General features: G+C 47.2%; 1 protein-coding gene across 1 annotated transcript; it reads right to left on the bottom strand.

Moving 5' to 3' along the window:
- Nucleotides 1-6,942: 6,942 nt before the first annotated feature.
- LOC310774094 (mitochondrial pyruvate carrier 2-like) lies at nucleotides 6,943-13,151 on the bottom strand. Its single transcript, XM_083634157.1, has 5 exons — nucleotides 12,947-13,151; nucleotides 11,315-11,355; nucleotides 10,552-10,636; nucleotides 9,577-9,688; nucleotides 6,943-8,235 (listed from the first exon to the last, which is right to left on the bottom strand). Exons 1-5 carry the CDS (start codon nucleotides 13,038-13,040, stop codon nucleotides 8,181-8,183), a joined length of 387 nt encoding a protein of 128 aa, XP_083490283.1. The 5' UTR covers nucleotides 13,041-13,151; the 3' UTR covers nucleotides 6,943-8,180.
- Nucleotides 13,152-14,539: the final 1,388 nt, after the last annotated feature.

Raw genomic sequence — 14,539 nt, forward strand, 5'->3', positions numbered from 1 at the left:
CATAACTCTAGCTAGGTTTGCATACATGCAGAATAGCTTGTACCGTTAGCACTAGAACAACAGGCTAAATAGCACAGTTGTCACAGATAGCTAGATGCATTCGTGCGGTTGCTTCTGTTGCTAGGTACTTTAGGAACGCCGGCTTTAGAGCACGCGCGTCAGATAGTTAGCTAGTTTGCTCAGTGCAGCTAGCTTGGACTACCTTGTAGCACAGATAGCTAACGTGCACACGTGCAGTTAGTGTCTGTGTGCTAAGTACTTCGCGCCAGCTACCTCTTGTAGGGCGCGCCTTAAGCGAGAGTAGTAATGCTCTTCATTGAAATAGCTAGTTAGCTAGCTTGCTCCCGTGCAGCCAGTATCTAGCGATGTGTAGTACTCCAGCTCTTACCGGTGCAGGCTTAGCTTGCACGTTAACCCCGTTTTCCTGTTAAGACACAGAGAGGGGGGAACAGCTAGGTGCTGTATTAGCTGTGAGGCTACGCTGGCCGATTACGACCGGCACAATTAATTTGAACAGGCGTTGCTGGGACCTACATGAATGTAGTGTAGCTTTTACTGGCGTCTGAGATTTTAGCTGGGCGATTCGCTAGCTAGGTGAGCTCGCCCTGCACCTTGTGTGGGCCGCTTCTCTCAGTACTTACGCCATCTTAGCCAGCTTGCTTGTCTGCTAAGTGTTTGCTTGCCTCGTGCAATTAGCATCTACTAGATTGCAACTCCCTCTGTGGAGTTTCTTCTGAGATTGACTAGCTTCGTGGGCCGCTGGCCTATTGCTTGCGGTCACGCTTGCTTCCCCATGTTACTCAGGGTAGAGACGCGCGGCACCGGCCTGGGCGCAGGCTTGTGTTAGCGCACGCTTGTCTCTCAGTGCTTATGCTAGCTTAGCTAGTGGCTTCCACGTCTGTTCTCTCGGGTTAACAGGTTGTGGGTATTGGTGCCCCCCCTTTGGGATGGGCTATTGCCGCTTACGTTACCATTGCACGCGCACGTTCGCTAGCCTCCGGGTTGCTTACTGTCTAGCATGTGCTTTTTGCTAGCTTGCTTAAGCGGTACTCCCGCTAATAGGGTGCGCCCTGCGGGAGCTTGCTATTAGTGGTTAGCTTCCTGCTTCCTCTTGCTACTGAGCAGGGAAGGTCAGGGAGGGGATGGGCCGTGTGTAAAACTACTTGGCCGAGTATGAATCGGCACGTTAAGTGCGTGTTCGGCCTTGGGCACGAGCACGCTGCACAGGCGCCTTGAACCCTCGGTCTGGTCCGCAGCTAAGCTCTTGAGAGCTGGCCAAGGTCCGCTCTCAAAGAAGTGTTAAAGCTAGCCTGCCTTGCATAGGTGCAGATAGCAATATTAGTACTGTTTAGCACAGAACGATAGCATTTTGCAGATAGCTGGCGTGCACCCGTGCAGTTAGTATCTGTGTGCTAAGTACATTGGGCGCGAGATACCTCCGCTACAATAGACATACTGCTCCTTGCTGGCGCTACGCGTCCAGCAGGGCTTACAGCTCGCCAAGGTCTGGGCTCAGGGCCAGCCTTTGGCTTGTAGCTCTAAGGACAAGCCCACCGCCCTTGGTGCCCAAGGCCCGGGGTGGTTGGGAGCTCTCCATGGGTCGCACTCCCTTGTTGGGGTGCCCCCTGCAAGTGCAGGGAGCCTGGCTGGGGGCACAGCGCACCTTGGTCCATGGCCACGGCCTGGCCTCGGTTGGCGGCGCCCAGGTCAAGCCCACCGGTTGGCTCACCAAGGCTGGGCTTAGTTCCAGCCTGCGGCTTGTAGCTTTAGACCCACCGTCCTCGGTGCCCAAGGCCCGAGTTCGGTCGGGAGCTCGCCCAGGGTCTCATATCCAGCATCAAGGCTCGCCTTGGTCCATGGCTACGGCCTGGCCTCGGCTAGAGGCTCCTAGGACAGCCCACCATCAATGACACCAACGGCTCATTGCTGGTCGGGAGCTCGCCTGGGGGCCGCACTGTCGGACAAGTCCACGTGCGTCTCGAGAGAGAACGTTACCTCCGCAGTCCCCCCAGCCTGCGAAAGGCGCACGGCAGGGGGGGGGGGGGGTTACTTCGATACAACAGCGCGTCAGTAGGCGTAGCTCGCGTTAGAAGTTCTCCCCCAGCATGCACAGCTTCTACGGAACGGTCCATGCGGCGGGGGGGCGTAGCCTCTCACGTCCCGCCCCCCATCAGGGCACCGGATCGAAAGGTCTCGGTGCCCAGCAAAAACATGACTATATTTCAGGGATCATTTCTATAGTTTCTAACTTGGGAAATGTGTTTCTAAAATGTTCAGTCTCGCTATCCACGATGATGAGACGGTGATACTCTTTTCTGAGCGCGAAGCGGGCAGAGAGACTTGATTCAGTTCATATGCTCTCTGCTTTTGATGACCGTTCACTGTCTCCTATGGGGACATTGAGGGAGAGAGTATGATCCGAGTGGTGGAACGGGTTCCGCTCCGTTGGCCACAAGAGACCATCTTGTCCAACAGGCTCGATGCCTGGGAGCATCTATGTTCCCCCGTCCCCATTACGGCGCACCCTCCAGAGGGGATACGCGCTACAGTTTGCCCACCCACGTTCGACGGGACCCCCGATCTGGCCGTGGAGGAGGAGGCCATGGACGGCTCCATGCGTCCAAAATTGGACCTTCGGCGTCTCAACAAGACGCTGAGGAAGTCCCATCCCGAATGCTCTCTTCCCCGCCTGTTCAAGTTGAGACAGGGGGATTTCTTACTTCCAGGGATCTGGAAGGTGCGGTCCTCCATGTCCACATGGTCAGGAGACACAGGAAATACCTGAGGTTCTCCTTCCGGGGGAAGGCTTACGAGTTCTGTGGCTTGCCATTCGGCATGTCTTTGAGCCCGCGAACCCTCACGGTGTGCGTGGAGGCAGCCTTGGCTCCCCTCCGCGCGAGGGGGATCCGCGTCTTCCTATATCTCAACGTCGTTCTCTTAGCGGCCGACTCGAGGGTCGGTGCCGCGAAACATACCAAGTGGTGACGATCACCGGCAAACCTTAGGGTTTTTGGTGAACCGGCAGAAGAGTTGCCTCGTCCCAGCGCAGGCGGCGACCTTCCTGGGGCTCGAGCTATACTTCCTGCTAGCCTTTCGCCAGAGCGACAGGCTCGCACGGTTCGGACAGCAAGCCAAGGACGTTAGGTCTGTGCCCTCGGTGTCAGTGCATCAGTGCACAGTGATGTTGGGCCTGATGGCCTCAGCACTGCATGTGCTCCCGCTAGGGAGGCTACACATGCCCTCGTGGTCCAAATATGGTAATCTCAGGCTCCGCCTGGACTCGGCCGGGGACCGTCATCGCAGGGTTCCTCTGACAGGTCAGGCCTGGCGGGCGATGGCTATATGGGCGGACCCCCGTTACCTCTCGAGAGGTACTCGGTGGGGCCCTGTCCCGCTCAGGATGGTGATTCGCACAGACGCCTCCCTCTGGGGAGGGGGTGCGATTTGCGGGCATTTTTCGGCGAACGGCCGGTGGGAGGCTCAGGAGCTTCGCCACATAAACGTGCTAGAGCTGAAGGCGATCCGCCGGGCTCTGCCTTAGGACAAGCCCACCATCAATGGCGCCATGGGCCCATCGTTGGTTGGGAGCTCTCTTGGGGACCGCACTGCCGGACAAGTCCGCGTGCGGCCAGACTCGAAAGAGAACGTTGCCTCCGCAGTCCCCCCGGCATGCGGAGGTAACACTTCCAGCGGCTCACACATGGGCACCATGTGGTGATTCGCTCGGACAATAGGGCAGCGATCGCCCACCTGAACAAACAGGGCGGTGTGCGGTCGGGGGCGCTGAACCATAACGGGGATTCACCTGTGGGTGTTTCCCCGTCTCCTTTCAGTGTCAGCGGTCTATCTGCCGGGACGGCGGAGTTACGACCGGCCTGCTGTCTCGAGGCAATCCCCGTTATACGGAGTGGTGCCTCCACCCTCGGGTGATGGAACAGGTTTGGGCCAGGGTTGGTCGCGCCTGCGTCGATCTCTCGCATCGCGGCGCGCGACACACTGCCCACTGTGGTGCTCGATCCAGGAGGACAGCCCCCGTTAGGTCATGACGCGCTAAAAGCGCACGCGTGGCCGAGGGAGGGGCTCTATGCGTTTCCCCCGACCCCCCCTGATCCGTCAGGTGTTGGACAGGGTGAGGGAACAGCGCCTCCGGCTCGTTTTAGTCTGTTGGCACAGGCAGACATGGTTTGCGGACCTGGTCTCCCTGGCGCAAGATCCGCCCTGGGCATTGCCGGTACGGGCCGATCTCCTATCCCAGGCGGAGGGGGAGGTGTTCCACCCCTCCCCAGGCAGGTGGAAGCTAGCGGTCTGGCTCCTGAACCGGACCAGTTGCTAGCCCAGGGCTTGCCTGATAATGTGGGATGCACTATGCAGCAAGTAAGGGCGTGGATCCAGTGAACTGCAGTGTGCGACCAGTTCTGTTTCCTTCAGAGCCTGCTTGACGCGGGTCAGTCCCCGCAGTCGTTTAAGGTGTACGTAGCCGCGATTCTGCGTGCCATAGGGGAATTGAAGGGAGCCCCGTGGGGGCGTACCCTTTGGTCTTGCGCCTCATGAAGGGGGCGCGTAAACTGCGCCCGCCGTCGCGGTGCGTTTTTCCCCCCAAATCGGACCTGGTTACGGTGCTGGACGGGCTAACGGGTCATCCGTTTGAGCCCTTGGACTCCGCCGATTTAAGGGTTCTGTCTTTAAAGACCGCGCTGCTGCTGGCCTTGTCGTCAGGAAAGAGAGTTGGTGACCTGATTGCCCTCTCGGTGCAGCAGGCCTGTGTGGTAATGATGGGTGCAGGGTTACGTTGCGACCTAACCCGGCTTACCAACCTAAGATTATTAATGCAGCTTTAGGTCTATGGTCATAGACTTATCAGCATTCTGTCCCCCGCCGTTCAGTTAGAGACGGGCGAGGAGAGACGTTTGCTCATGCTGTGCCCCGTAAGGGCGCTCTCGGCCTATGTGGCCAGGACGCGTTCTTTACGCTTTACAGATCAGCTGTTGGTTTGCTTTGGGCAAAGGGCCCAGGGCGGACCCCTTTCCAGGATCGCTTATCACACTGGATAGTGGAGGCGATCGCGTTGGCATACTTTGCCGTGGGCAAGGTTCCCCAGGAGGGTATCAAGGCGCTTTCTACGCGAGGTGTTGCGACATCCTCTGCGTTGTTGCGCGGTGTGTCGGTGGAGGACATGTGTGCCGCGGCCTCATGATCCTATCATCACACTTTTGTCAGGTACTACAGTCTCGACGTGTCCGGTGCGCAGTTCGCGCACGCGGTGCTGTCGGTGGCAAGAAAGTAGTATCGTTGCCACTCTAATATGTCAGACGGTTAGGCATAAACGTTGCCATATGGCCGTGGTTCACCGGTGCCGTTCGGGTCGCCCTGTGGGGTGCTCCCGGCAGCAAGGTCGGTTGAATGGAGGCACTAGTGAGAGCTTGAGTTCGAAACGAAGTAAAACGTTAGGGTTGTGCTACAACCCAGGTTTTACGAGTGAGAACGAGAGCTCTCACTACCCAGCCTTGCTGTGTCGATGCGTCACGGGGTGCGTCGGATCTCAGCGGGCTGGAAGAAATTAGAGTGATTTCCCTGGACTGGCAGGACGTGACGTAGTCACGTGGATCCGTGTCAGTCCCAGGGGGTACCACGCCACCTACGGGTGGGTGGTCAGGTTTTAATGAAAAGTAATTTTGGAGCAAAATAACAGTCTTCCATAGGGCTGCGTTGCAGCGTTTAAGGCACTAGTGAGAGCTCTCGTTCTCACTCGTAAAACCTGGGTTGTAGCACAACCCTAACGTTATTTGCACTGATTTACTCCATGGGTCTTGACATGATTGCCTTGCTCCCATTGGATAATTGCTTTTGTCCTGGTTCCTATAAATAGGTTCCAGTGTTCTGCCATACCATATGCCAGATGAAGATCTTGTGATCGAAACGTTGCAGCATTATTATTAAAAGCCTTGAAGTGGGAGTCAGTGTGCGGGAGTCCTCTTTTTTTTTCTTTTTTTTTTTTTCATATTTACAAATGCCCATTCTAAAATCCCATAGGCTTTTCCCCTTACGAACCAGCATGGTGGCGATTCGCTACTTCCCGACTCATTCCTGCGGTACTCTATAGATACGTTATGGCTTTAATGTAGGCTACTGACCTGTCGATGAGTCCAGCTGAATTCATTGGGTTGATGTCTTGAGTGAAGAGTAAACTACCACCATCTAGTGGTGGTGTATGGGGATAGCCACTGTGTCTTTCCTTGGCTTAATTTCAACCCTTATGTGTTGTTGTTTGTTTTGTAAGCTTCATCTTGTCTTGACACCCCCATCTTAGCATCCCTGCACTGGCTCCCGGTTCATCACAGGATTAACTTCAAAATCATTGTGTTCGCTTATAGATCTCTGTTCGGCCAAGCCCCTGCCTACATCACTGACCTCATCCTTCCCTACTCCTCTAGGCAGTCACTGAGGTCCTCTGACCAGGCGCTCCTGGTCGTACCCAGGACCAAATTAAAAACCAAAGGGGACAGAGCTTTCGAGGCGACGGCCCCGAGGCTCTGGAACGCCCTCCCCCCTGACCTGAGAGCCACGCCCTCAGAGCTTATCTTTAAGCGTCTTCTAAAGACCCACCTGTTTAGACAGGCTTTCAACTAGTCATTCTTAGCCACCCTTTGTTCCCTATGTTCCTTGTTTTTGTTTTATGTTTCCCCCTTTTTATACTATTCCTGTGCCTGTATTCTTTTTGATGCTGTTTTTATTTATGTAAAGCACTCTGTGCACTCGTGCTGTGAAGGGCGCTATAGCAATAAAGTTTTACTTACTTACTTACTTACTTACACCCCCCCCCAAAAAACAACAACAACAACAACAACAACAACAACAACAACAACAACAACTGCACAGTTACTCATAGCAAACAAAGTGAAGAACACAACTTCCACAACTAACACCATTTATTTATTGACGAGTGTAAAACATGTTATCAGTCTGATCAGGTGTTTTCAGTGTCTGAGACCATGGCTCTCCCTTCTGACACAGAGATAATCTTCTCTGCTCTTCTCAGTGCTCTCGTTGTGACATCAGGGAAGTTTGTTGTCCACAGACGGCCAAAACTTTCTGACATTTGCTACATCTGCCGGTCAGTCAACTCAACCGAAACCCTTTCCTCATACAGTGAATGCACGGTCTGTGACGTGTTGCTGATTTGAACATGACTGGATTTTGATCACTTTGAAAGCACTTGTTTCAGACGTCCCACTACATTATCATCAGTCTTCAGTTACTACATTAGATATGTTACTACAAGAGACAAAATCTCATCAAATCAATTAATCAATTAATTCATTAATTATTATAATGTGGACTAAATTAGGGGTCCTTCAAATGAAAAAGTTTAGAATCACTGCATTAGATTCTTTCTAAACATGGATATGTCTTTCTTTTTACTTCTTTACTTTTGTATTTGTATTTGAATGCAACTGGCCTATCTGGAGAAGGCAATGCTATCTGTAATAAATGGAACTCTCCTAAATGGGCATGGTTCTCGGCTGTCTGTCAATGGTATGAAACTTCATTGGCTGACCAGTCTCCTATGGGGGCGTGGCAGTGGCAAAACCTCTGTGCACAGATACAGGAAGTGACTTTAATTTGGAGTGTCTCTATCTATATTAAAAGGTCTCTGATCATACCACCTTCCCAAGCTGCAGCAGCAGGCTGAATCCTCGTGCATGCCCTGGCCATGCGTGCTGCTGTGTGTTATATTCTTCATTACAGAGCTGAACAGTCACGTGACGTATTTTGCCCCGGAAGTGAGTTTCCCATTCATGTTCTCCCTACAGATTTTGAAAAATCCTTATATAGGGTTAGGATTAAGAGTTTTAAGGCTGGAACCAAGCCAACCAGCGACCTACTGAATCATGATGATTAACCATAAAACATTTCACTTGAAGCAAAAACAAAAAATAAAGACTGAGAAAAAAATTCAAAAATTATATTTTTTCGTTATTGTTATTCTTTTGTTTTTGTTTCAAGCTAAATGTTTTATGGTCAGTCCCGATTGAATAAGTCGCTGGTTGCCTGGGTTCCAGCCTTAAAACTCGTTATATAAGGATTCTTCGAAATGTCTATGGAGAAAATGAATGGGGAACTCTCTTCCGGGGCAAGAAAGGTCACGTGACTGTTCAGCTCTATTGTGATGTTGAGTTTAGTTAGACAGCAGCTGTAGGCTGAGCCAGGGACTCCCCCTCTAATCCCTGGTTGTACCTGCAAACAAACAATGATCCGATTTAGCTCATAATATAAACATCTATAAAATGATCAAAACAGGTTTAGATGATGGGTTCAACTTTCACACATGTGAAAACAGGTTAGTATGAAAGCAATCCATGATTGGACGATTGATTCTGTCATTTCAACCAACAATTATTTGAATTCAAATGTCAGTCGGTGTCAACTCCACTCTGTCAGTTACACAGAAAACTGATTTGAAAAGAGGAGGATGCAATCAAAATCAAAGACATCACTTCATTTGTAAAATACCTTCTAAAGGGTGAATTGGACAATGGCAAAAAAAAGAAGACATGGGCAAACCAAAGTTAATTAAAGTCAAAAACATAAAATAAAGTACCCTGAAGAAGGCTGTTTGTGCCACTCCGCATGCATGTCCCGTGCACTGTCCAGCTCATTTTTAATATGCACCAGTTTTTAAATATTCCATAATGAAATCTCAATAAAGGCTTTTTACTTTTTGCCAGAAGAGTGCCTTGGACCAATGTCCAAACCAAATGTTACAAATGGCCCACGACTCATTAATATTAGATTATATAATTAGATTATAATAATTATTAAACCTAATCACTAGGCCTAGCCAACACAGCTACCTCCTACCATTAGCGTCCTGTAACATTAAGTTCTTACCCTACAGTGAATGGATTTAGTTCGGGTGAATCTTACTCATCACTTCCAGCCAAACGTCCCGACGTCTGATACTAGCGGGCGTGGACCTAGACACAGTGCTTTGAGCGTCCCCTCGTCGCCGTCTTCCAGGCTTTGAGGACTTCTTCAGCTCAGACACTGTTGTGTTGGTTTGAGAGTTCATAGGAGGAGTTTTGGGAAGCGTCCCCCGTGCATGGTGATGGGTGTATCGATGTGTCGTCATCCTCTTGGCCTTTGTCTCCAGAGATATGAATGTCTGATCGTGTCTTTCAGGTAGCCAGCAGCCGTTAGCTAGCCTCTGTGCAATGCATGCAACCAGTCGTGGAAATTAGCACCACAACACCTTGTGTGCCTTTCTCCGCGGTCTCTGACCCGCCACCAGGAAACCAGCGATATGGAAGGAAGAGTTAAGCCAACCCCCGTCAGTCTCTCCCTGTTTCCTGACTCCGCCTACATCTAAATCTCAACTCTATAGATCCTACCCCAATATGTGTCATAACACCAAACAGTTTGTAAAAAAAAAAAAAAAAAAGTGGGGGGATTTAAATATTCATAGTACTGTATTACCATCAAAATTAATTTAAATAAGTGTCAGATTTTATCACCCCACTTCCATCTTGCTAGGCAAAACTTATGAACTTATGACCTCTCAAATCAAGTCCAACTCACCTCCAGATTCTAAAGAGTTGTGTGCCACCTGCAACACCAAGAAAGAAGTTGACTGCAAATAGACCCCAGTTTCTGGGAATGATGATGAGGGAATATCGTGACCACACCAACCCTGGAAGACAAAAGTAGACATGTAAAGCCAAAGTATCCAATGACAATGTGATCCTTAACTTTGTACTGTAGGACTGGGCTCAGTTGCACAAAGCACCTTAGGTTAAGATTTCCTTTAGAGTCAGAATTAAAGGTGTCCAAAAAATAGAATTGGCTGCACAAAACACCCTTAATTATTGTGCTTATGTTTTCCTTAAAATGTGTAACCCTATGGAGAAGATTTAAGGGTGTCACATCTTAAACATCTTAAATCATCTGACCCTATGGGAACTCTTAACCCAACGTGCTTTGTGCAACTGGGCACTGGCCCTTGGTCTTTCCTACTTCTCTCCACTCTCAGTAACTGTCTCACTGAAATAAAAACCTGGAGGAACAACAATTTCCTCAATCTCAACTGCAATAAATCGGAAATCATCATCATCGGCCCCACCGACGGTCACACCACACCAGTGAGGTACCTGCGGTCATGAGGACTAGTTTACAGTAAGATGATGTCACAACAGTGAGGTACCTGCGGTCATGAGGACTAGTTTACAGTAAGATGATGTAAGAACAGTGAGGTACCTGTGGTCATGAGGACTAGTTTACAGTAAGATTATGTAAAAACAGTGAGGTACCTGTGGTCATGAGGACTATAGTTTACAGTAAGATGATGTCACAGCAGTGAGGTAGCCTACCTGTGGTCATGAGGACTAGTTTACAGTAAGATTATGTAAAAACAGTGAGGTACCTGTGGTCATGAGGACTAGTTTACAGTAAGATTATGTAAAAACAGTGAGCAGTAAGATGATGTCACAACAGTGAGGTACCTGTGGTCATGAGGAGTATAGTTTACAGTAAGATGATGTCACAACAGTGAGGTACCTGTGGTCATGAGGACTGCAGACTGTGATGTGCTCAGTTTGTGAGCGGGCCGAGCCATGTCAGCCATACCTGCCATCACCAAGCCCTGAAGGGACAGGAAAGGAAGGGGGGAGTGGCTTCATGCAGTGTTGATGTATCTGGACATGTGTGTGTGCTTCAGGAGAGAGGTGCAGACTCGAGAAAGAAATGTAACTCCTTGGAATTGCTGGGGACTATGGGTGGATTCCTAAAAATCATGTCAACTACTGTTTATGCTGTTGTCTTGAATGGAGTTTTAAAATTTGTTTCAGACCCCCGTGGAAGAACAAAAAATTGTCTTGAAACTACTGCAAATTTCAATCAATTTCCTTAATCGACCGTCAGTCACGTCTATTTAATTGATTGATCAATATGCAAAAAACAGCTTTTGACAAAGCTGTAAAATACAAAACATGGGGATTTTACACTCGTCTTAGGGGCTACTCAAGTAAATCATCTTAAAATTATTAAATGTATAAATTATTACATCTTAAAAGATCTTCCTGCATCCCTCCGTCATTGTGCTTCCAGGAATGTTGTATTTTAACATTGTATTACAATGTTTACAATGAATACTGTTATCTTTTCAGGTGTAAGTCTCCTACACTGGACTTTTCAACCGCCCAGCAAGATCTAAATTGTGGCCTCGTGGTGGTAAATGATTTCAGGAAAATATAAGTATCACATACATTGTAGATGAAGCCCTACTTGACACATTATGCGAGACAATTATTGGGTCCCTTACCCCTTTACACACAGGAGCCCAGAAGAAAACTGTCTTTGGACCTACAAATAAGACAGAAAACGGTTTGGTCAATAAGGATGTATGAAAACAATATTTTCATATGGTCCACCCTAAAATAGATTTATAACACACCCGTTTTTATGAGTCATACATTTTATTTTTGCTTTTTTTAATTGCCTGTATTATGTAATAATAATGTAAGTAATGTAGAAAGAGGAAAAAGAACGCTGCTTGGCTTCAGGAATCTGTTGTAGAAATGGAGAGGTGCTCATTGGAGATGGGGTTTTTGTCCATAAGAAATAGGAAAGTATAGACAGTAGGCCCTACTGAAGAAAAATCCAAGTCACTCGTCTTCATTAAAGTTAAAAAGCCTTTATTTCAGAATGGCTTAACCCAACGCGTGTCGGCAATCTGCCTTCTGATGACATTTACTGATTTGACCTCTGAAAACACATCTAACAGACTAACAGACTTCCTTAGGGAAGGTGGAAGTGAATGAGTAACATTCTTATCTCCATGAAGTAACTACCAAAACCAAAGTAGGCTCTAATATCACCTTCATTTAACGAGGAAGTTCAAACCTCTTTTACAAGTGAGACCTAAAAACAATGCAGTGTTATGAAACCTGGCAGCAGTGTTTTCTTCCCTCAATTTCTTTCATTCACAGATGCAGCAGAAATCCACTCACAGTCATAAAGCTAAATTTATGGTGTGCGGTTATGTCACATACCAGTTAACAGCCTATCAGCCAGCGTTATTTAACTAATCTAAAGGCAAAGTCCAAACGCAGAACTGGGTTGGTTTCAAGTAAAACGTGAACATTATACATCCCATGTATCTGAGCATCATAAAGAACTGTAGGCTACTGACGGTACTGCATTATCCCCAGCAGTCAAACAGATATACCTGTGTTATGATTACCTTGTCTGATCTGTGATGACATACCAGTCAAAAGTGTGGACCCACCTCATTGAATGTGAATGAATTAATGAATTTATTTATTTCAAACATAAAATAAAATACAGGAAAAAGAGACAAGTAAACAAACAAAACAAGGAAACATTGTCCGAAAAGGTGCAGACGTCAAACTTATATTCCTACCGCATTCTCACTTCTCTATTAAATAACCTAAACATCTTCTTAAATCTATTTACCAAATATAAATATTCAGACTAATATCCCATATGTACTGTACTGTATTTACAACCCAAATATCCATCCAGTGTTTTTCATGATCTTAGAACTATTTTGATCTAAGGCTTATAATCATTGGATTGTATTTCTTAGACACATATAAATAAAGTTAGAGTGAAGTTGATGTATGCATTTCTTTGCAACGCCTTATTGTCTTCCATCAAGGCAAAGGGTGGATACTTTAAAGAATATAAAATACATACGGTAGTTTGAGAAACATTCTTTAGTCACTGCATGATTCCATTTGTGTTATTTAATAGTTTTGATGTCTTTACTGTTATTCAGAAATGTGGAAAATAATGAAAAATAAAGAAAAAGACGCTGTGTCCTAACTGTTCACTCGCAGTGTACAGCACAAATGATTCCAAAGTCATTCTGTTATGAAATGATCTAGTCATTCTGTTTGCCAAAAGAAAAACAACAAATAACAAATCTTACCTGCTGGGTGGTTGTACAAAGGTCTTAGTTTTGCTGGCAATAGTCGTTCGATCCGGTCCAGAATCCTGTGGTACGATGCTCTGACCAAAGCCATGTCTGTTTATAGGCTACTGCTTCAAACTCGACCTGTTTGAAACATTACTTTCAGAACGTTATGTATACAGCACTTTATGGAAGTCACCTGAGGGTTGTCACAGTCCTGACACTCCGCCGTCTCACACACACACACACACACACACACACACACACACACACACACACACACACACACACACACACCCCGACCCCCCCCCCCCCCCCCCCCCCCCCCCCCACACACACACACACACAGAACATGCCTGTATGTCAAGTTTCAACACCCTGGTATCTGTTCTCGCATATTCTCTACAATATTTATACTAAATATTTATAGTAAAACATGCACGCACGCACACGCACGCAAACCCACACACACACACACACACGCGCACGCACACACACACACACACACACACACACACACACACACACACACACACACACACACACACACACACACACACACACACACACACACACACACACACACACACACACGCACACACACACACACACACACGGTCAGTGGATAGAATGATTTGAATGAACTCAAAGTCATCTGCGGTTAAGTTTCCATAAGGGCGGGCTTTGGCAACATGCCAACGGTGTAACATCAGATCAAGTGGTCAATCAGTTCCAGTGGTTCAAACTTCACCAGAACCAACTTCTTAGCTAAGACGAAGACTTTTGGTTAATTATAAAAGCTGGTTGAGTGTGTAGAAACGTTTGACCCCAGAGTGATTGTGCAACTGTGGAGTAACCTTTGTAAACAGTGTTGCGTCATGTGCCAAACATTAGCGTGGGTAACGTTATCAGGTTACCAGATGACACGGTCTACAGCAGTGATACTCAACTTGCCGTGGCCCCCTGTGTGGCCCGTGATGGAATTGCAAAACATTTTAAAAATTAAAAATTAAATAAATAAATAAATATAAATAAAATAAATAAATATATTTATATATATATAAGGATTCTTCGAAATGTCTATGGAGAAAATGGGGAATGGGGAACTCTCTTCCGGGGCAAGAAACGTCACGTGACTGTTCACTGTATATATATATATATATATATATATATATATATATATATATATATATATATATATATATATATATATATATTATATATAATATATAATATAATGTTTTTTTTTACAGTGCACCTGAATGCAACATGTTCATGCCCAAATGTTCATGTCATTCTGGCCAATTAAATACTCCACTTCTGTTATAGCATTTCAGTCTGGAATATGGAATGTCTTTCAATAATCTATGATTTTAGCTGCTAAATTGTCAAATACCGCCGTCTGCTCGCTACCCATGCAGGCACTTATGTATGTACTTAACCTAACTAACTTAACCTAACTAACTATCCGGTGTGCACAACATTGTCAGACTAAACTCCGGCTGACACCCCAAAAACCTACAATCCGCTACAGAAAAATGTATATTGTTTGTTTATTAACTGGCCCCTGGCCTTCTATCCTTTCACGAAAGTGGCCCCCGGGCAAAGCAA

Source organism: Poromitra crassiceps, assembly GCF_964638095.1.
Source record: "Poromitra crassiceps genome assembly, chromosome: 3".
Lineage (NCBI taxonomy): Eukaryota > Metazoa > Chordata > Actinopteri > Beryciformes > Melamphaidae > Poromitra > Poromitra crassiceps.

Bases quoted from the DNA above. Each gene is read 5' to 3' on its own strand.
- LOC310774094 (XM_083634157.1), bottom strand. From the start codon at position 13,040: ATGGCTTTGGTCAGAGCATCGTACCACAGGATTCTGGACCGGATCGAA. The intron at 10,637-11,314 runs GTAAGGGACCCA...CTGTCCCTTCAG, and splicing joins GGGCTCCTGTGTGTAAAGGG to GGCTTGGTGATGGCAGGTAT. The intron at 9,689-10,551 runs GTACCTCACTGT...TTTGTCTTCCAG, and splicing joins TGCAGTCCTCATGACCACAG to GGTTGGTGTGGTCACGATAT.